This window comes from Balaenoptera borealis (assembly GCF_965194805.1).
Source record: "Balaenoptera borealis genome assembly, chromosome: 12".
NCBI lineage: Eukaryota > Metazoa > Chordata > Mammalia > Artiodactyla > Balaenopteridae > Balaenoptera > Balaenoptera borealis.
Window position 1 is genome coordinate 108,192,451 of NC_138869.1, and position 21,505 is coordinate 108,213,955.

Genomic DNA, 21,505 nt, shown 5'->3' on the forward strand with positions numbered 1-21,505 from the left:
CCAGAGCAGCCATAATAATTTCAGGGAGGTCGAGCAGGTACCAACATCTCATTTCACTTTAGAGAACTCCCAGGGAAGGTTACTTTCTCAGACGTTTTTTTTTTTTTTAACAATCAGGACAGTGGTGATGCAATAGAAAGAGGAGAGGAAGGGAAGGCTGTTTTGTTTTTTTTTTTTTAATTTATTGATTTATTTATTTATTTTTGGCCGTGTTCGTTTCCGTGCGAGGGCTTTCTCCAGTTGCGGCGAGCGGGGGCCACTCTTCATCGCGGTGCGCGGGCCTCTCACTGTCGCGGCCTCTCCTGTTGCGGAGCACAGGCTCCAGACGCGCAGGCTCAGTAATTGTGGCTCACAGGCTTAGTCGCTCCGCGGCATGTGGGATCCTCCCAGACCAGGGCTCGAACCCGTGTCCCCTGCATTGGCAGGCAGACTCTCAACCACTGCGCCACCAGGGAAGCCCTCTCAGACGTTTTTAAGAACACAAAGAACATCATTTACAGATTACCTCTGATTTAAGACCTTGTCTTACTGTAATAAATCTTAAAGGAAAGTGATGTTCTTTTGAATAACAGAAATGCTGAAACTTGAAATTATTGGCACTCACTAGTTTTCTAGGTCGTCCACTTTGCCAACCATCGTAAATATGCCTAAGCTTTGTGCATCCAGAAACAAAGTGGTCCTGCTCAGAATAAAGACCCGCACCCGCAACACCAGGCAGCCCCGAGCCGCGTGCACACGCTGACCCGCCCTGCTTCCTCCAAGGCAGGTTCAAGACTGGCAAACTTGTGCCACCTTTCGGCTCTTGAAGACCCTGGTTTTGTAGTCCAGCTCTTCCTTGTTTCCTTGCCCATCACCCTTCCCTGCCTCTCTCCTTCTTTTCACTGGATCTGTGTGTTTTCCGGCTCCATTCCTGACACTGTGCTAGATGCTGAGGATTGAAGAAAGACCCAAGTCTGCACAAAATGTACCCATTCTTTTGGCATCTACTCTGGCTGTGATGTTTCTAGGTGTATTTTCTAAAGACTTGGGCCTGTCTTCAATCTTCATAGTTTGGATTTCACTGACTGTTTTATTTGCAGAATTTTGAGTTTTTTCCAACTCTGTTCTTGTTTCATTTTGCCTTTTTGCAAAAATTATCTCTTGTTTTTAGCTGATGTTATTTTTTTCTTGGTCTCTTTGAGATATATTTTAAAGTCAACTTTAAAGAGATATTAAAGGGGGAAGTATTTTAAGGTCATTTTCAGAATGTGGTATTATTTTCATTTCCTCTGGAGTAAATTCTTTCCTGAATTGTAGATCTCATTGGTTCTCTCTTTAACATTAATGTTCTTTTTCAAAAATTTGATTTGCAGGCTCCTATTAAATAGGAACCTCCCCTCCCCTTCTGTCTTACCCCTTGTTAATGACTTTGTGGTTGCCACCACCCAGCCTCTAAAATATTCTAGTCCAGAACCATATTGTGGCTCAGAGTTTCCATCTAGCTCTGATGCCGGAAATCAAATTGGTCCAGTCAGTGGCAAACCTGTCTGGCAGATCCTCCTATGAAGATGTGTCTGCTGCTGTGTGCCTCTCATTTTAGACAACTTAGCCTTCTATTAAAACAAACAAAAATTCATAGTTTCAGGCTGGCAGAAGCAGCTTTTTTCATCTTCCTTTCATGGGCTGCATAATTATGCCGCAGTCCTTGGTCTTAAACAGCAACTATGGCTCCGTCGGTGCTGTTAGCCCTGTTGCTCACGAGAGCTGAAATCCACCCCTGCCTGGTTCCAGCCTTGATCTCCAGCAGGTCCTCAGCTGAGCCTCACCTACGGCTTTGTGTTTCAGTAGCTTCCGCGTTGAGTTAGGACTACGCAGCTATGTATTTGAAATTTTCTTCCTTTAAATTTCCTCGTTGCTCTGCTTAGAGTGGCATGGATGGGGGTTGTGGCCTTAAAACATGGTCACGCATTTTACTGTGTTGAAGGCACATGACAGGTATTCAGTGGTGTTTCTTGAAGGAATGAGTAAATAATTGTTTTTGTATTATTTAAGCTAAGACGTTTGAACTTCATCTGAAAGCTGTGGGGAGCCATTATACTTTTAGAAGAATGTGACCTGATTAGATATTAAGTTTTGGGAAGATAGTTCTGGTAGGATGGAGGGTGGAGTTTAGAAAGGCCAGATAGGAGGCTAGGAGACCTGTTTGGAGAATATTGCCTCTGTGTAAAGGTCATGAGAGACCCAGTGTTGAGGGGGGTAGATTCACAGAGGACCCCGGGGTCACCAGGAGCAGTTTCAGTGTACTGGGCAGGGTGGCCAGCGATGCCTGGATGTCCTTCACCTTCAAGGCCAGCCCTCTTTCCTGACTGCACCTCTGGTTACGTTACTCACTGGCTCTTTGGAATAGAAGATTGAGCCTTTGTTTCGCTTGTTTCCACTGATCCTCAAATCAGTCATATGGATGTTTGTTAGATACATGTGTGGTACCCTCAAACGCACAGAAGAGTAAGGGCTGGAAGGGACTTTATTTAGGAGAAGGAAACTGAGGCTTAGAGAGACACATTTGTTGGTTACTGACAAAATAAGGAGTAGAGCCCTAGCATTTTAATTATTATCAGTAACTTCCTGTGTCACTTTCTTCTTGTTTCTCATTTATCTATCACACATCCATAAGCATCTTTTCCTTACCCAAGGGAATTTCTGTCATAGCAAGTTAGTATTTTTCTACTTCTGAGGACTCACAAGTTCTAGTTCTTTTTTTTCCCCACTAAACTCTGACTTGGATTCTGATTATTTTCCCCTTTTACTCTGAAATCAGTTTCCTCTTGGTTTCATGTGTCTGTTTCCCTGACATGCAGTACGCAGGTGCAGCCATTGTCCCCCCTCTCCTCCCATCCTCGTGTACCTACTTGCTCACATCAGCTCCCAGACCTCAGGGGAACAGATGTTGACCTGCAGTACAGCAGGTATCAAATTGGACAATATTCAAAAGAAAATAAGACATATATCCTGTCCAACGTGACCTTTGTTTTCCTGTAAAATCTAAAATTTGTACGACACAGCAGTTTCAATGTGGAAAAAAACCATGAAAACACAGCATTTTCTTCACATTTTGAAACTATGTGGCTAATATCTTCTTATACACTTTTTTATTATAGAAGAATACTACTTTAAAAATAATATTTAATACCACTAAACACATACTAAAAACACTAATAACAGTAATGCTATTGTTAATGATGTTTTCCTGTTAGAGACTACTTTAGTACATCTTGCTGAATTGCCTTAATCTTACATCAGGTTTTTACATCATTTTGTTGTTATGGGAATGGTTCCTGTGTAGGACTAACACATGGGATTTAGGAAAAAGCACCTGGAGGGGAAGGAGCGGTTTCGAAGTCACCATCCTTTCTGAGGAGATGTGCTATGTTTGGTGATACTGAAATACTTTGCTCTTTTTTATTTGTTCCCTCAAGAAATAGCACCGTGTGCCAGGCACCGGGCCAGGCACACGGTGGAGAACAGGATGGGGGTTAGTCCCTGCCTCTAAAATTCATGGTTTCTTTTATGCATAATCTGCTTCTCAAGAGCATGAAATGCTCCAGAGGGAGCATATTAAGCAAATTGCTTTTCAGACACCACTCAGTTGAAGACAGACTTCTGTTTTGTTAATTTAGTGCTTAATCAGACTTCAGCGAAGGGTGTGCCTCATTCAGGTCTTCTGGACTCCTAATGATCTGGTTTATGATCTTTCTTTTCATATCCTTTATTATTTCACAAAGCCTGAGTCACTGTACCCATTTCCTGGCTTAGAGTTCACAACCGAAGAAATCTCACTCTTTTTAACCCTCTCTGCATGCGATAGCTGCTCTGTTTCCTTGAGCACCTTCCTTGTGCTCTAGGCTCTCTTTAGATTCTCTAGAACTCTCTGCATTCCAGAGGACGTTCTTAAAGCATGATGACCAGGACTTCACGGCCCCCCCCCATGCATGGGCGGTGGGACACTGCTTTCTGTTCTGTTTCTCTGCTCTTTTGGGGGAGACTCCACGTTTTCTTGGTTTCTCAGCATCAAACCAACGCCCGAGATCTTCGGAAAATACTTGGAACTCTGAGGATGTGGCTACTGCCACTCTATGTCTTTTTCTCTCCTGTCTTAAATGCACCATCTCCCTGATCCACCTTGAAGGGTCTTGCCACTTTTCCAGCCTTTTCGGCAGCTCCGTGAGATCTTACAATTAACTATTTCTAATGTGACTTTCACTTTTTGGAAAAACAATGAAAGTTGGGAGATTTTCGTAGTCTACCTCCTCTCCCAGATTGTTTTCAAAACATTAAATAAAGACAGCCCCTAAACCAGCCACGGACAGCATCTGCTTTTTGTGTTTGCTCTCTCAGCTTATATGTTTTGTTCCTGCTTTGGTTTTCCGTCTGTAAGTCCTCAATCTGCTGGGGTGGGGCTGAGGGGAAGGGACGGGGCGCCCCTGTCGGCAGATGAGATGGAATTTTTCTACCACCGGCGGAGTTATTGTAATTACTTTGTTAAAGGCATGTGTCAAGGCCTTTGACAATCTCGGTGAATCATATCCACGATTTGATTTCCTCCTTACTCTTCCTTGCCCGTGTGCTTATTTAGCTCTTAAAGAACTCTGCAAAAGGAACGAGGCAATATCAACTCTCGCAAGGCCAGCTTTATTTTCTGCTCTGACCCATCTTCAACCGCTCGTTGGTTCTGCTCATTACTGCACACTTTGCTAGATTTTTCACCGTGAAAGTGACAACCCCCGTTTGAGTTCCCCTCCAGCGGGACTGTCAGTTACCTTTTTATGAATCTGCTGGCATTTCCATCAGAGTGAGTAGACTTTTACAGTATCGTGCATGCCCGTCAGTCTCCGTGACTTGTCTGCAGTTTAGTTTTTCTCTGAGACAGAGGGCAGCTTGGTATTTACCACTGTTCCACCCACCTGCTTCCAACAGCAGTTTGGGAATGGAATGCCCTTGTCCTCCCCAGCAAGCAGAGGGCAGACTCCCACTGCCTCCTTCCCAGGCCCCTGCCCCCCCTGCCCATTGGTTCCCCAGCAGCCTTGTCTAAACCCCGCTGCACTTCTCATTGACTTTAGATCCTTGTCCTTGGACCCCACTTTATTCTTTCTTGGACATGATTTCAAATTATTCTAGTTTAATGAATGCACCTTTCCCCCTGTTTTCCCTATTTTGGTTGCCAGTTTGCTACACAGTTCTTGTTTGTCTTGAGCTTCTGGGTCTTCTTTCCAGGGCTTTCAACAAAATATTTTCAACAGAACATCTAGGTCTCTTGTCAGATGTTTCTGTTACCGAACTCAGGTTCGGCTGCTCGCTGCTCAAAAGCCAATAATTCCAGAGGCAAGTGTCAGTAGAAAGGAAAGGTGCTTTCATCAGGAAAACCGGCCGAGAAGGAGAAGAGAGGTGGACTCAGGTCCCAAGACCAACTCTGAAGATTCTTCTCAGCCTTGGCAGTTTTTAAAGGGAAGAATCTCAGTGAATCGTCGAGGCAGGAGGTTGGGTTCTGCATCCTTCTCCATGGTGTGCAGACCCTGACTCTCTTCAGATGTTATCTTGCCGGAGTGATCTGCCTGCAGAGTTGCTAAGGGGACTTCTGGGGTAGAGAGCTCGTCATTCTTTAACTGCTTAATTCTTTGTTCTTCTTTTAATCTAGGAAAAGAATCAACAGGCCACTTAGGTTCTTTCAGGGTTAGAGGGAAACAGAAATGGGCAAACAGGAAAGGGACAAAAGAGCTGCTTTCATTTCCCCACTGTCAGACATCATTCCATTTCTACATGATTAGGGGCGAAGTGCGTCTTCTGTACCTTCTTCCTGCTGACATAGGCGCCGTGTTCTCAGAGGGGAAGATGATGACATGGGTCTGTAGCATCTCTTTGCTGACAATTTTAGTTGCCCGCTTACATATACGGGCAGAGCAAGCTACAATTATTTTGATGCCCACAAAGATATAGACTATTATGAGCAAGAGTGTTAATCCCATTCTCTCGAGGCCAGTTCTTGGAATTGTGCCGGCCATGGACTCAGTTCTGCTCAAGACGGAGCAGTTATGTCATGACTACAGTCCGGTCATCATGCACTTAGCTTTTCCCTCTGGTGGCAGTTACAGTATCTGTCAAACAGCTCAGGACTGTGCATCAGAGTGAGTCTGTCGTCCTCATCATTAACAGCTTGGTTTCATAGCTGGGGGCCCTGCAGGGTTCTGCTTGGTTCCATTACTTAGTGAAACAAACAAGCCTTTTGTACATTTCGCCCCCCCCCCCCTTAGATAGTTTTTCTGTATTATTCCTTCTAAAATTGATACACTATATGCTATTTTGGGAAGAAAAAGGTCAAGAGAAATGGAGGCAAAAAGGACAGAAAACAGTTTGTCCCACGTGACAGGCTGTTGTTGTGGCCACTCTTAAGCTGTGATGACTGACAGACACTTGGACACGACTGTCGCCGTGGGGCTACAGCTCCCTGAGCTGCTTCCCTGCCAGAAATTCTCTCTCTGCTTCGTCTTAACGAGATTCTCTTCCCGTGGAAAACGGCGACCTGCATTACTGCACCTGCGCACATTGTAGCTTCCCAGACCCTCTGAACCATTTCAGGGCGTTCTCATTGTTTTGTTGTGATTGCTGTTCTGATGGTCTGTGGACTAAAGAATGATTAGCTATTTAGAGGCAAAGGTTAAGTGCTGAATTCCTACTTCAGTGTTATAGTAGTGGCCGCTCCAACTGTAGTGACAGTAGTCGGAAGACAGCAGTGATGCTTTGTAATAATAGTGGACACGGTTTCGGTCCTCCTGTGCGCAACCTGAATAACTGCTCAGGTTTTGTCTGTACTCAGGGCTCCCCAGATCCCCATCACCTGAGTGGTAGTGTGCAACGAAAATTAAATCCTGTAGTCATCTCTGGATTATCCTTAACAAATAGTTTTAATCCCTTAGTTAAATGTTTTAAGGCTGTTGGCTAAGTCCCCCTGATTTAGATAATCCCTCTATCCACTCCTGTGCCCTTGCCAGCGTGGGCTTCAGGGCAGTTAGATCATTTCCTGTATGTGTGATCAAAATAATTCGGAAGATTAAAGTTGTAAACGTTATAAACTAGGGCTCAAAGCTAGTTTGATTATTCACTTTTTGATTATGTGTCCAACTCCGGTGTCATATGAATGCTTTAGTGTACTTGTGTGGTTTTGGTACTTAGTCTTGGAGGTCAGGAATCTATCGATGACTCAGACCATAGAATAATCGAAGCTGTAACCGTGTGCCTTGAGGATATGTGCATCAGACCCCAACATGGCGAAGGGAGCTTGTTAATGGGGGAGGTGGGTTCTGAGCGAGACTGGGGGCTTTTCTTCTCGAAGCACATTCTAAAATACTGGAATCTGTCACCGCCACCAATAGAGACACCCTTGCCCTTTCTTAGGCTGTCGACTTCCGCAATCTGACGAAGCCTGTGGATATTCTCAGGATAAGTGCGTTACAAGTATTGTAACACAAAGCATAACACTGAGGATTACAGAGGAAACTGACTCGATTCATATGTTAACATCACAGTATTTAAAAGCCAGGCTTGTGATCCAGCGATGTGACAACGTAGCACAGTGTACAGCAGAGCCTGAGGTGGGTCCGATAACCCCTGAGCCTCCAAAGCAGCGGCGGGCAGAGTGACACTGCGCGGCCCCCAGCAACCCTGCCCCCATGGCAGACAGCGGGCGTGCCACCTGGTGCTGTTACTGTGGGGTCGTTGCCTGCACTCAAACCTGAAGAAGTTCTCAACCTCGGGTAGACTTTAGTGAAAATGAAGATGTCTGGTTTCTCACCCCAACCCCCTTGCCCCCTTCAATTCTATCCAGGGACCCTGTGGACCCTTGGCCAACTGTCCCAGTGTGATTAATTTCACAGGTAGGCTTGCTTCTTACTTCTGCTTGCCTATAAGGAATCTCTAGAAAAACTAGATCGTTACTCTCGGTGCCCTTGTCCCATGTGAAAATCATGGCAGGTTTTTGTTTTTCACCAGCTGATAAGCCTCTATAAAGTGGGCAGGAAAAGATGTCTGATGTGGCTCATTTGTGATAGGTGGAGTCACAGTATTTGTAAGTTACGATTTTCTGTGAAACCAGGAGTTTAATTGTTATCTTTGTTCTTGAGTTATAGCCTGTCTTCACTGAGAAAGCAAGAATGGGATCAGAGGTTCTTGGAGGTTACAGCAAATGGCGAGGAACTGGATCACTGAAGTGGGGGGAGAACCCAACATTGGCAGCAGTGAAGATTCTCAAACTGAAGGACTGTCCTTGAGACCGTCCTTTCCCTGTCAGTGGACGGAGGAGCTGGCAGGTTTGGGAAGCAATACAGCGTGGGCCTCAGGGCAGAATCCTGCTCTTAAAGAAAGCTGCGCTTTAGGCAACCCTGAGACTAGGGAGGTGGATTAACCAACGTTTCAGTTTGTCTTAATGGATAAGCAGTAAATTTGTGAAGAAACGTGCCTTTCGTCTGTTCCACAAAAGTCTCACGTCCTGCCGTGTGCTGAGCAGTCGGGTGAGAGTGGAAGCCCTGGCCCCGCGTGGGCCGTGGACGGATGGCTCTCGCCAGGTCAGAGTCCTCAGGAGCCTGGGGTGGTGTCTTGTCCAGACACGGTGAACGTTCTGATTCCCCGTGGGAGTTGTTAGTCACCTTGAAGTATTTCAAAAACTTACGAAACTACGTATGAATTTACGTTGGGCATAGGAAGGCTCACACAGATGTCTCCTTTGTTTAGTCTGGCTAGAATTCACCACTCCGGTGGACTAATAACCTTACGATTATTAGATGTTTCAAATTATCATTATAAATGTTTTTGAACAAAAAATACAATTGTGGTAAAATAAGGAAAAATCATATAAAGTTGGGCTTACGAATGTCGGGAGTGAAAGGTTCTGCGCTGGGCCTGGGTGTGAGTCCCCGGGGAGGAGGCCGGTTGAAGTGAGGCCCTTCCTCTCTTCCGGAACCACCGCCTGCTGAACAGGCTGCAGACTGCATCCAAGGCCTCCTCCAGAACGGCCTCTCCTGATGTTTACTAGTCAGTTCCTTCTGTTTCCGTCCCTTTTCTCCATCTGAACTGGAGACTCCTTACCTCCCAGCACGGGCAGGGCATTTGTCTGTCCTTTGGCTCATGCTGCCCCCCACGAGGACGCCCCCCATCTCCACCTGCTCATGTGGGCCGTCTCCTCCCCGAGCCCTTCTTTCCTCTGTCCTGCTCTCGTCTTCTCTAGGTTTCCGTCCACCGCCCCAGACTTTGTAGCCACTCGGCCACGCCCCCTCAATCCCTGTGGTGTCGCCTTGTGGCCCCTTCACTCCCGTTTCTGACCTGTTCCCGGCAGGGAACCTTGGACCCCTTGGACCCCTCGGGGTCCCTCGGGCCGCGCCCGCCTTGCTCTGATTGCCCTTCCGCTAACACAGTTTTGTGTCTCGGCCCAGCTGCTAAGGAACCGGCGGCTCTGGAGGGCGGCTGCTCGCCGAGACCCTGATTCACTTGGAAAGGGATGTTTTACTGTTGTTCTCCTTGATTAATAACTTTCACTTGCAGATTCCAAGTCGCGGGGAGCCGCGACCGGCGCGGCTGCCTGTGTGGTCCCAGCACCTCCAGCTCCCGTGTCTCTGGGAGTCAGATGCTGCAGGGGCGCCCTGGCCTCGGGGCGTGTCTTTTCCCACATACAGCTCTTCTGCAGCAACGATCTTCTCTTCTTCTGAGGCGACGTCTCTAGTCAGGAAACCGTGGCTCCTTCGTTGGGGTTTTAAAACTCAAATTTGCTGCCTGTGTGAACTTCACTGCGTTATTAACTGTATGATAGGGTCATTGAGAAATTACGTGTCCACACTTCAGGCTTCAGGCCATCGCGTTCGTTCAGGTTCTGTTTCTGGAGCACCTTCTGTGAGACGGGCAGGCTTCTCCCTGGTAGGAGAACAGAAGAGACAGACACACACACAAACAAGCAAGGCTCCTGTGCTGGGGGGCTTCCGGGCAGTTGACGACGTGAGGGTCACAAGGCGACTGCCCCGGGGAGAGCCCTCGGGGGGGGTGAAGCGGGCCGTCTGCTCCGGACGGTGGAATCATCATTGTTCTTTGCTTGCTTTGGTGTGAGGCGTCGCGCTCTGAGCCAGGCCTGCCGGGACCGCAGCCTGCTACAGTGAAAACACTTCCAGAATTTACGTCCCAGTCTGCAGGCTGTGCGGAAGTGCAGGGCAGACCTTCAGTTCCTGCATCTGGGTCCCCACCGCCCTCGGGGGACCGTGCCTAAATCGTCATTGTCGTTGTTTCAGGAAAGGCTGTGATTTACCACCTCTCTCTGTAAATGAGGGTAATTCTGGGGATATCTGTGTGTATCTTTGAATGTCGATAAGGGCAATCTGCTTCATATTTGAACTGAAATTTACTGTTTTCCCGTGGCTTCAGATGCCCTGCTTCCTGGAGGCTCTGTGACTGCCCTGACAGCGCCTGGCGGGCGAACGTGTCGGCGACCAGGTCGTTGGTTATTTCACCAACCTGCTTCCTCCACACCCGGTTCCCAGCTGTGGCCTAAGATGGTCTCCTTTGCTCTGAATTGTACATCGCCATGTGGTGGAACCGTTAAGCCTTCGTCATATTTGTTATGCTAAAGTTTTGAAAGTTTACATAGAGTTTCAACCTCGCTCCTTGAAATTTTACCTATTTCAGTACGATTAAATTATCAACCTTCTTCTGTCATTCTGATAGCCCATTTTTTTCCACTAGTTTTTGTAGTTTTATTTTGATATTTGTATGTTTGACATTTAAATCTCAGTAGTTACCATGCTGTCTTCATTCATCCGACAAATACTGGACAAGCGGTGTTTCAGGCACGGGGGCTCCCGTAGCACGAGACGGCATCCCTGCTCTCGGGAGCTTTGTTTTAGTGGAGGAGACGGTGAGTAAGTAATCAGATCAGCGTGAAGGCTGGATAAACAGAGATGAGGGGCTTTGGGCTTTTTAGGTAGACAGGAAGGCAGGGCAGGCCCGTGTGAAGGGGGGCGTTTGCACAGAGATGGGGGGGGGGAGACGGACCAGCACTGCACACAGAGGGGACGCGAGTCCAAGGCTGAGGCCGCAGTCGTGTGGGAGGGGCCGCAGCTGAACTTGCTAGGGCTCCTGGGGTGCTTCCTGTGAAAGGTGGCCGGGCAGGGAAGTGGGCAGACACGCTTAGGGTCCGTGAACCCTGAGGGCGGAGGAGTCGTCCAGGCTCCCTAGGGTTCCGTTGGGAGTGTCAGGGGAGTAGGTGCCATTTCAGCAGAGGGAGAGGGGACAAGTGAAGAAGCGCTTTGGTGGCAGCGTCAAGAATTCCGTTCGGGGCAGGTGAGTGTGAGATGATGTCCTCAGATGGGAAGAGACATGAGGGCTCTGCTCAGGGCCGGGCGGGCCTGCAGACGGGAGTTTGATTCGGGACAGCTGGTGGGGGAGGGGAGAAGCAGCAGTGCTGAGCCCGGGGCTGGAGAGGGGGTGGCCGGGTGGCACAAGAGCCCGGGAAGCTGCCCCCCACGAGTGGGGGGAGAGCTAGGAGGATGCGGGGTTCCAGAAGCCACGCCAGAAGATGCTTCTACAAGGGGAGGGCAGGACGGTTCTTGTAGACTTGGGTGTTCTGATCCGTCCATTTTTTGTTCTCCCTGCTGGGTGACATCAGCGCCTGCTCTTGTCCGAGTCCTCAGGCCTCTGAAGCGGTGGCCTGTGTCGGGTTGGAAACACACTCCAGAGCCATCCTGTAGTTTTGAGAAAATGTGGAAAATAATGATAACGATTTTGAAAACTACTCAGTCTTGGCTCGGAATGTAACTGTGGTTCAGTTCAGGGGTCAGAAAGCTTTTTCTGTAAAGGGCCAGATAGTAAATATTTTCACTGCTGTTACAGTGTGAAAGCAGTCATAGAAAACACATCAACCAATGAGTGTGTCTGTATTCCTAGACGCCTTTAGGACAAAAACAGGACAGAGCCAGGTTTGGCCCATGGGCTGTACGTGACTTTCCAGATCCCTGATGCCGTGGTGTATTTCAGAATGACACTTGTAACTGTTAGGGGTTTATCAAGCTGAAAGTAGTACTATTCTCATGTTTTTCTTTTAAAGGAAGCCACTTAATTTGTTACTCTGTATTGTAAAATACTTTGTGGACAGTTGGATTTAATCAGCCAATCCTATTCCCCAGCATTTTAAATATCAAACACACGCTTAAGGTTTTTTTTTTTTTTTTTTTTTTTGAAATTCACGTTCTTTTATTTATTTATTTATTTATTTATGACTGTGCTGAGTCTTCGTTTCTGTGCGAGGGCCTTCCCCAGTTGCGGCAAGTGAGGACCACTCTTCATCGCGGTGCGCGGGCCTCTCACCATCGCGGCCTCTCTTGTTGCGGAGCACAGGCTCCAGACGCGCAGGCTCAGCAATTGTGGCTCACGGGCCCAGCCGCTCCGCGGCATGTGGGATCTTCCCAGACCAGGGCTTGAACCCGTGTCCCCTGCATTGGCAGGCAGACTCCCAACCACTGTGCCACCAGGGAAGCCCCACGCTTCAGTTTTGATGGAGTCACCTAAAATCTGTGTACGTGGAGCCACACCCCACGCCATTCCCCTGCCTCAGTTACTTTTTTCAGCCTAAGTGCTTTTAATTCTTTTCCATGGTTTATGTTCTCTGAAGAAGGGCCTGCTAATTATCTAAACTGGATTCCCTAGCATATGTAAAAGCTTTTAAGTTGTGCAGAGGCTTCTTAATCTGTGTTCCAGTGATTGAGGTTCAGCGTGAACATAACATGGGATCTACACAGCGTATGTACCACTAGCCATTCTCTTCATGTAGCTGTTTAGTGTGTATACCAATGAAAAAATAGCCAAAGAAAGAAAAAAAACAATGTTTCTTTGCTGTTCAAACTTGGGTGATCCCAGCCAAAGGATGAAAAATATTACTGGGTATGAATTTATATGTAAAAATATTTAGATCCTGGCTTGACAGGTTCCTGGTGTTAGAAAGGAGCTCCTGGTGCGGGGGTCTTCACCTGCAGTCCGTGAGCCCCTGGAAGCTGTCGGCCACACTGCGTGTGTGTGTGCGTGTGTGTGCGCGTGGGTGCACGCTTGCACACATGTGCGTTTCTATGTCTTGTCCGAGTGCCCGAGGTTGTCATGAGACCCTCGCAGAGTCCGCCCCTCGGGACGGCTGTGCCGTGCTTTCTCAGCGAGCACCTTGCCTGTGTTCACCCCAGCTCTGCTGCTCCTGACGTGACTCTAGGTATAGATCCAAGAGAAATGAAAATATGACGTGTGAAAGAAGCCAGTCGCTAAAGGCCACATATTAGATGTGACTCCCTTTAGATGAAATGTCCAGAATAGGTAAATGCATAGAGACAGAAAGTAGGTCAGTAGCTGTCAGGCTAGGGATGGACGGATGGGAAATGAGCGCCGATCGGTACAGGGTTTCTTTTGGGGATGAGGAAGATGTTCTGGAATTAGATGGTGGTGATGATTGTAGAATGCTGTGAATATACTAAAAACCACTGAGTTGTAAACTTTAAAAGGGTGAATTTATGGTATGTAAATTGTATTGCAATAAACTGTTATGTAAAAAGAATAAAATAGCCCCAAATCTTGCTTTCTTGGCTTTGAAAGATTGTGGGTGAAACATACTTTTTTCTGTTTGTCTCATGGCTGCCTGTGAGCTTTACTGACCTAGAGAACAGGGGTGAGTTCTGTGACCTGAGTCAGGTCCCTGACGGGCAGGCCCGGAAGTTCCCTGAATGCCCTGAGCCAAGGACAAGGCGACAGAAGGAATCGGGGGACACTCGGCTCAGAGAGGGGCTCCTAGAGGAAGCTGAGGCCTCAGCAGACGATGGGGAGTGTGGCTGGGTGTCCAGCTGTATTTGGCCTGTGAATAAACCAGAGACAGAGATTTTCAGCCTTATTAGTTTAGGAGATTTGAATATTAGGTTAATTTGTTTATTGTGCTTAGAAATGATTTAAGAAAAAAGCACACCAGTCACATTTATTTTTAAAGAAAACATTCGAGAACTGCAAAACACTGGATTATTCCTTAACACCCTCTTCTTAAAAGTCAATCAACTCAATATGCATTAGCATCTTTCTGTATTCAGTGTGTTTTATAATTAAAAGATATATTATGTATATAGTATACTAAAAAGTCAATCTTGTAGCTTAATTAAAAATAGAAAATAAAACAATTCTTTTTAAAATCAACTGTGTTCTGATCACATGTTCTCAAACTTACCTGTGCATAAAAGTCAACTGGGACTCATTAAAAATGTGGGTTTCCTAGGCCCCCCAAGAGGTTGGTTCCATCTGAATTTTTCAGGGACACCCAGGTGATTCTGAGGAGCAGAGGTTGCATCTTGAAAAGCACGGCCCTGGGGACTTCAGCCTAGAATCAGGAGGTGATGGATGCGGCTAAATTGTTCCTCATGTTACCGTAGGTAATTAATACCTATTTCTTAAGGTATTTTGCAGCCACTTGATGTTAGAAACAGATGACATCCATATTCTGATTCTGCTGCGAGAGAATGATATTTCCTCACAAGCATGATGTTTCAAAGTAGGAGAAGTTGCAGTCTGTTACCCCTGAGGCGTCTCTGTGGCTGGTGCCCGTTCATGTGGTCCCGTCTTCACCTGCTCTTTCCAGATTTCTTTTGACCTGGCTGAATACACTGCGGACGTCGATGGGGTCGGCACCTTACGGCTTCTGGATGCAGTGAAGACCTGTGGCCTTATCAACTCTGTGAAGTTCTACCAAGCCTCAACGAGCGAGCTTTACGGGAAAGTGCAGGAAATACCGCAGAAGGAGACCACGCCTTTCTACCCGCGCTCGCCGTACGGTGAGGATGCGCACGGGCTGGGTTCTCTGTGCTCCTGGGCTGCTTCCGCCTGGGCTCGGCTCCTGGTTCCTGGCTCGTGGCTGAGGTCACGTGCTGTGAGAGCGCCGCTGACGCAGCCTTAAAGGGGCCGGGCTTGCCGGTCACACAGCTTTGCGTTGTGCTCACCGCAGGGTTTTTTAAAAAATATTAATTAATTAATTAATTAATTAATTAATTTAGGGCTGTGTTGGGTCTTTTTTTTTTCTCTTTTTAACATCTTTATTGGAGTGTAATTGCTTTACAATGGTGTGTTTCCGCTTTATAACATCACCGCAGGTTCTTGCTGCGGTCTCCTCCAGGGTGAAACCTGCTGCACCGATTTAAAAGGAAAATTAGGTCCAGCAAGATTCTTTTTGCTGAACTGTTGAGGTTGTGCTGAAGTGATAATGGCCTGGTGTTTTTGATTCCATTTCCCTGATGAAATTCTCCCTGAGCTCAAACCCTTAAACAGACAAACAAACATATATGACAAAATTTGAAAGCCGCTAGAATATTAAGCTCCCGTATTTTTCACTTCCTAATTCTTTAAAACTAAGAAAAAGGGGATAAGACCTAAGAAAGGTCAGTTTGATATACTGCACACACTACAGTTGAGTGAATTGGATTGTGAAGGAACGAACTGTGATTATTACAGAAGGACGAAATTCTTAAGTATTTCCTTGTCGCGTGATTAACTGGCAAAGAAACCTTTATTTTGTCTTTGGCTTTTGATTCATTTTTTTCCCTATCTTGATACATTACATATTGTAAATATTGCACGTTGTTACTTGTTTAAGTGAAAATGGCTGTCTTGTATAATAAGACACTGTCTTTTATAACAATCGCTGTCTTTTATTTGCTTTTAAAAAATTATTCCAACAGGGGCAGCAAAGCTCTATGCCTATTGGATTGTGGTGAACTTCCGGGAGGCGTATAATCTGTTTGCAGTGAATGGCATCCTCTTCAATCATGAGAGCCCCAGGAGAGGTTGGTATAGGTACTGATGGGAAGAGAGTGTCACGCTCCACAGCAGGAACGTCGTGTGTGTGTGTGTGTGTGTGTGTGTGTGTTCTGCACGTGTGCTGTACAGAACGGGAATGTTTCACATCTGTTTTTAACTATGTGAATGTCAGAAGTGGTAAATGAGGAAATGTAAATCCAGCCTTAATTACCTATTAACTTTGTTAGAGTTTTTATTCAACGTGATGCTGAGCAGTGTCCCAATTTTACCATTTCCTGTGGTAGGTTGCATCAAGTGAGTTTTAACCTGAGTGTCAGGGGAAGTGTCCTTGGAATGCAAGGAGCTGAGCAGGAACCAGGGCTTGTTCCCCAAGTCACTGTCACTCATGAAGGCTCTACCTGTGGCGTCTTTCTGTTTTTACTTTCAATCAGTTGGCTATTCAGTATTCTTATTTTACATTCCATTTAAACAGACATCCCGAAGTTTCTGTGCTTCTAGAGTATGTCTTAAGATACATTTGAAATCACTTCTTATATTTAGAATCATTATTGGTATTTTTTTTTTTTTTTCGGAAAATCGTATTTGTTTGCATTGGCTTGTTTCCTTTTCGTGGTTGCCATTGAGACTATTAGCAACATGCCAGCTCTCCTGTTGCAGATGTTAGGTTTTAAGTAAGAAAATGTGTACTCCTTTCATTACTTCTGACTTATACTGAAGCATGAGAAATCTTTACCAAACATGTGCACTCTACAAAGTAAAAGTTATCTGTATAATCTAATTCTAAGAAGTTTTATTAAATTTCACTATCATTTAGCCTTTTAGCTTGAGAATGAATGAGAAATCCAACGTCGTAAGTAGTTTCATGCCCAACAATTAGTAATGCTTATAACTTCGTCAATGAAATTTTATGTGACTGTGTAGCCACGTAATTAAACCAGCAAGTCATGAGGAAAGATTAAAGTGACATTTATACAGGTGTGTTTAGTGGCAATACATTTTTATTTTATAATTGCGTAAGTTAAAAATTCCCACGATGGGCTGTGGAAGCTGTTGTTGGAAAAGAAAGTGAGTGACCGGGCAGCCAGGAATGTTTCTTTCACTCAGCTCCATGGTTCTGGGTGTCCTGACTAGAGGGCAGGAGAAGGAAGGCTTCAGCTGTCCTTGCCTCCGGACTGGGCAGCGGTGCTGGGGATCGACCGTCAGGCCTCCTCAGTCGCAGACGTGTTGGTGCATTTTGTCTGGGTTTCTGTGCTTCCCCCCTCAACTTTTCCACTGGCAAAAAAGAAATACAGCTCAATTGTTTCGGGTTAGGTTAGGATAGGGAAAAACATTTAGTTGTAGAAGAAGAAGATAAATTTAAATGTAACCCCCCATCCTCTATTTGCATACCTCCTAATGAGAACTGTTTTTTCTCTTTGTTGATGTTAATCACTTTTTAAAAAAATTTATTTTAAAAGTAATATTTCTTTTTAAAAATTAATGTTTTTATTGAAGTATGGTTGATTCAGATGTTAGTTTCAGGTGTACAGCAAAGTGATTCAGATATAGATATGTATAATATTTTCAGATTCCTTTCCCATATAGGTTATTACAAAATATTGAGTACAATTCCCTGTGCTGTACAGTAGGTCCTTGTTGTTTATCCATTTTATGTATAGTAGTGTGTATGTCAATCCCAAATTCCTAATTTATCCCTCCTCTCCCACCTTTCCCCTTTGGTAACCATAAGTTTGTTTTCTGTGTCTGTAAGTCTGTTTCTGTTCTGTAAATACATTCATATGTATCATTTTTTTAGATTCCACATATAACTGATATCATATGATATTTGTCTTTGTCTGACTTACTGCACTTCGTATGATAATCTCTAGGTCCATCCATGTTGCTGCAAATGGCATTATTTCGTTCTTTTTTATGGCCGAGTAATATTCCATTGTATATATAGGTACCACATCTTCTTTATCCATTCATCTGTCAACGGACATTTAGGTTGCTTCCATGTCTTGGCTATTGTAAATAGTGCTGCCATGAACATTGGGACGCATGTATCTTTTTGAATCATAGTTTTGTCTGGATATATGCCCAAGAGTGGGATTCTAGGATCATATGGTAGTTCTACTTTTAGTTTTTTAAGGAACCTCCATACTGTTCTCCATAGTGGCTGCACCAATTTACATTCCCACCAACAGTGTAGGAGGGTTCCCTTTTCTCCACACTCTCTCCAGCATTTATTATTTGTAGGCTTTTTGATGGTAGCCATTCTGACTGGTGTGAGGTGATACCAAATGGGACCTAATTAAACTTAAAAGTTTTTGTACAGCAAAGGAAACCATAAACAAAATGAAAAGACAAGGTACAGGATGGGAGAAAATATTTGCAAATGATGCAGCTGACAAGGGATTAATCTCCAAAATATACAAACAGCTCATACAGCTCAATATCAAAAAACAAACAACCCAATCAAAAAATGGGCAGAAAATCTAAATAGACATTTTTCCAAAGAAGACATACAGATGGCCAACAGGCACATGAAAAGATGCTCAACATTGTTAATTATTAGAGGAATGCAAATCAAAACTGAAAGTAATGCTTCTTTTTTTATTTTAAAGAAAAGTAAACAGTACAGGAGGGTATAAGGAGAAAAGAGTTCCCTCCCTCACACCGACTCCCAGCCCCATCCTCAGGCCCACTGTTGACTTTCCTTCAGAAGTAGTGCAAGCGTCTCCACCTCAAATGTAACAGTAGGTCTCCACCTACATAACAGTAGGTAGTTCCATACATAATGTTCTGCATCTAGGGCTAAATGTTTCTTAAAAACTTGACCTGTAGCACACACCACATTGTTTTGTTTTATTATATATCTAGAACCAATGATATCTCATTTATATAATCGAATAATGGAAAATAATTAAAATAGAGTATATGTGAAACTGATGCGATACTTATCTGATATCTAATAGTTAATACTTACAGCATTTCTTGAAACTTGAAAATTAATTTTCATATTAAATTAATCTGATAATAGTATTGTTGTTTTGTCACAGTTAATTGTTATTTTTTAAGGAGATTCTTTGCCAGACTGAGAATTTCTTCATGGTAGGGACTATATTATGTTCTTAAGTCAGCAGCATCTAAAACAGTGCCTACCTGCTAATAAGCATTCAATAAATATTATATAAGTTTCAGGTGTACAACATAGTGATTCACAGTTTTTAAAGGTAATACTCCATTGTAGTTATTATAAAATATTGGCTATATTCCCTGTGCTGTGCAATATATTCTTCTAGCTTATTTATTTTATACATAGTAGTTGGTAGCAAACTGTTTTGAAGTAAAGATTCTGTCTGATATACTTTAGTAAATACCCAGAATTCACTTTTTAAATTTATTTATTTTTATTTATTTATGGCTGTGTTGGGTCTTCGTTTCTGTGCGAGGGCTTTCTCTAGTTGCGGCGAGCGGGGGCCACTCTTCATCGCGGTGCGGGGGCCTCTCACTATCGTGGCCTCTCTTGTTGCGGAGCACAGGCTCCAGACGCGCAGGCTCAGTAATTGTGGCTCACGGGCCCAGTTGCTCCGCGGCATGTGGGATCTTCCCAGACCAGGGCTCGAACCCGTGTCCCCTGCATTGGCAGGCAGAGTCTCAACCACTGCGCCACCAGGGAAGCCCCCAGAATTCACTTGTAATTGCCGCTAGCTTGTACGCCTATGATTGCTCTAGTACTTTGAGTGAGTTTATTTTCTTAAGTAGGTTGAGCATTTGTCTGCACCTCAGCCCTTTCACCCTGTTATCTCGGGGAGCACTGTTTTTCTAGTTGGTGCAGTGGTAAACCTCAGTCTCGTCTAAGGTACATCATCACAAACGCCCGATTAAGTAGAGCCCAAACGGATGCTACTTTTTTGGGACATGTACTTTTTCTCTAACAAAAAACAATTGACAAGGCCCCTTTTGACTGCATGAGTAACATTTCATGAGAACTGGTGACTTCAAAAGGTATGGAAGAAGTGTGTTTTTAATACAAAGATATTCTAGACCAGAGCTTGGCAAGCTATGGCTGGTGGACCCACTCCAGCCCACCTGGTTATTTTGTAAGTGCAGCGTCCTTGGAGACCGGTCACGTCCAGGTGTCACACGGTATCCATGGCTGCTTCCACAGTGGGGGCCTGGGGCCTGCAAAGCCTCAAATGTTGACTGTCTGCCCTCTAAGAAAACGTCTGCTGCCCCCCTGCCCCCGGGGGATAGTTAGATCCTCAACAGCAAGAAGCGGTTCACTTGGGTTTAGTATGGGTTTCTCCCGAGGCCGCAAGACAGTCTGATAGAAAGATTTCCAATAAACATTAAAGTCACATTGAGTCAGAAGTTAACCCGCCCATAGCAGAACTCCTGAAGTGTGTTGTCAGTTGGGGGTTCTCCTGTGCTTTGCCGAAGTACCGAGGGGGCACCCAGGTGACCTGGCAGCTGAGCGGGGCCCAGCCGTCCTCCCTTCAGGACGCGCTGTCACCAGGCTTCGCCCGCAGTGTGTGTCTTCTCTCCATTGCAGTCCTCGGTGGTTCTCTTTAAGGATGCTTACTTTGTTATATGATGAGAAGTTCACAGTAGCTCTGAAGGTAGTCGGGGTCACCTGTGGTTGGCACAGAACTGGCAGTTGGGAATCACCGATCTAGTGAAGAAAGCCGTAATCCGGGGACGGGGCCCATTTCCCTCTGCCATCTCTGCTCATTCTTTCAGTGACGGCTGGTTGGCTCATGTGCTCATGCTTTAGGTTTGCTTTTTAGAAAGTGTAGTCACTTGAGTAACATTTACTGCAAATTAGCAATGAATGATAGTTTAAATTCTAGAATTACATGTCCATAAAGGCATGAAAATGTCTGTATCATCATATGTTCTGTGAATAACTACCACTATGTATTATATAATAATATTCACAGATATTAACATGGTGCTTTTATTCATAAGCACTCAACTTTTCAAAATAAAAAAATGTACTGTTCTTTTTAAATTAAAAGAATAGTTGCTTTATTTCATGGATAAATTGTACAAAACTGGACACGTATCTGAAAAACTTTTTCTTCTCCTTTTGTTTCTCCAAACTCGAACTTCTTTATCTGTTTAATTTATGTATTTCTATATCTACATGTACATAAATACATGTAGCATTCTGTTTGCCACAAATGTGGCAGTGGTGCCACCTTTCTGCTGAAAATACAGATTTATATATTCTCTATTTAGAAAATAAAGGCTGTGTTTATTGTCTAGAACTGTTACATTTCTGTGAGGAAAATGTCACATGCAAAAATCTTTTTGCTTTTATGGCTGTTTCTTTGAAAAGCTAATCAGTTAATAAGACTGATGTCACAAAGTTGTTAACTATATAAATTAAACTATGTAAAATATACTGAGAAATTTTAAAATTACTTGAAAGTAGCTCATGAAAAGAAAGTAGCTTCTTTTCAAATACATTGCTTATCATAATAAAATCTGAGATTATTCTACAAATCGGAACATTAAAAGCAAGCCTATTAGGAAAGTTATTGTACCCATGAGCTGCTTTGTTGCATTTTTAATACTCTAAAGGTACTTCTAGAAATATTTTGACAAACTTGTATAACTTACACATTTCTTTATGTGTATATGGAAATTCACACATACTTCTAGTTTTAAAAATTTTTAAATTTAA

At 44.6% G+C, this 21,505-nt stretch overlaps 1 protein-coding gene across 5 annotated transcripts in view; it reads left to right on the plus strand.

Annotated features, from left to right (window-relative positions):
* GMDS (GDP-mannose 4,6-dehydratase) overlaps nt 1-21,505 on the plus strand; it is a 489,935-nt gene that overhangs the window by 198,811 nt on the left and 269,619 nt on the right. For all 5 annotated transcript variants that reach the window (XM_082345679.1, XM_082345680.1, XM_082345678.1 and 2 more), the window contains 2 exons: nt 14,660-14,852; nt 15,753-15,857. In XM_082345679.1, the coding sequence (XP_082201805.1) occupies nt 14,660-14,852; nt 15,753-15,857 (298 nt within the window). The remainder of the gene's footprint in view (nt 1-14,659; nt 14,853-15,752; nt 15,858-21,505) is intronic.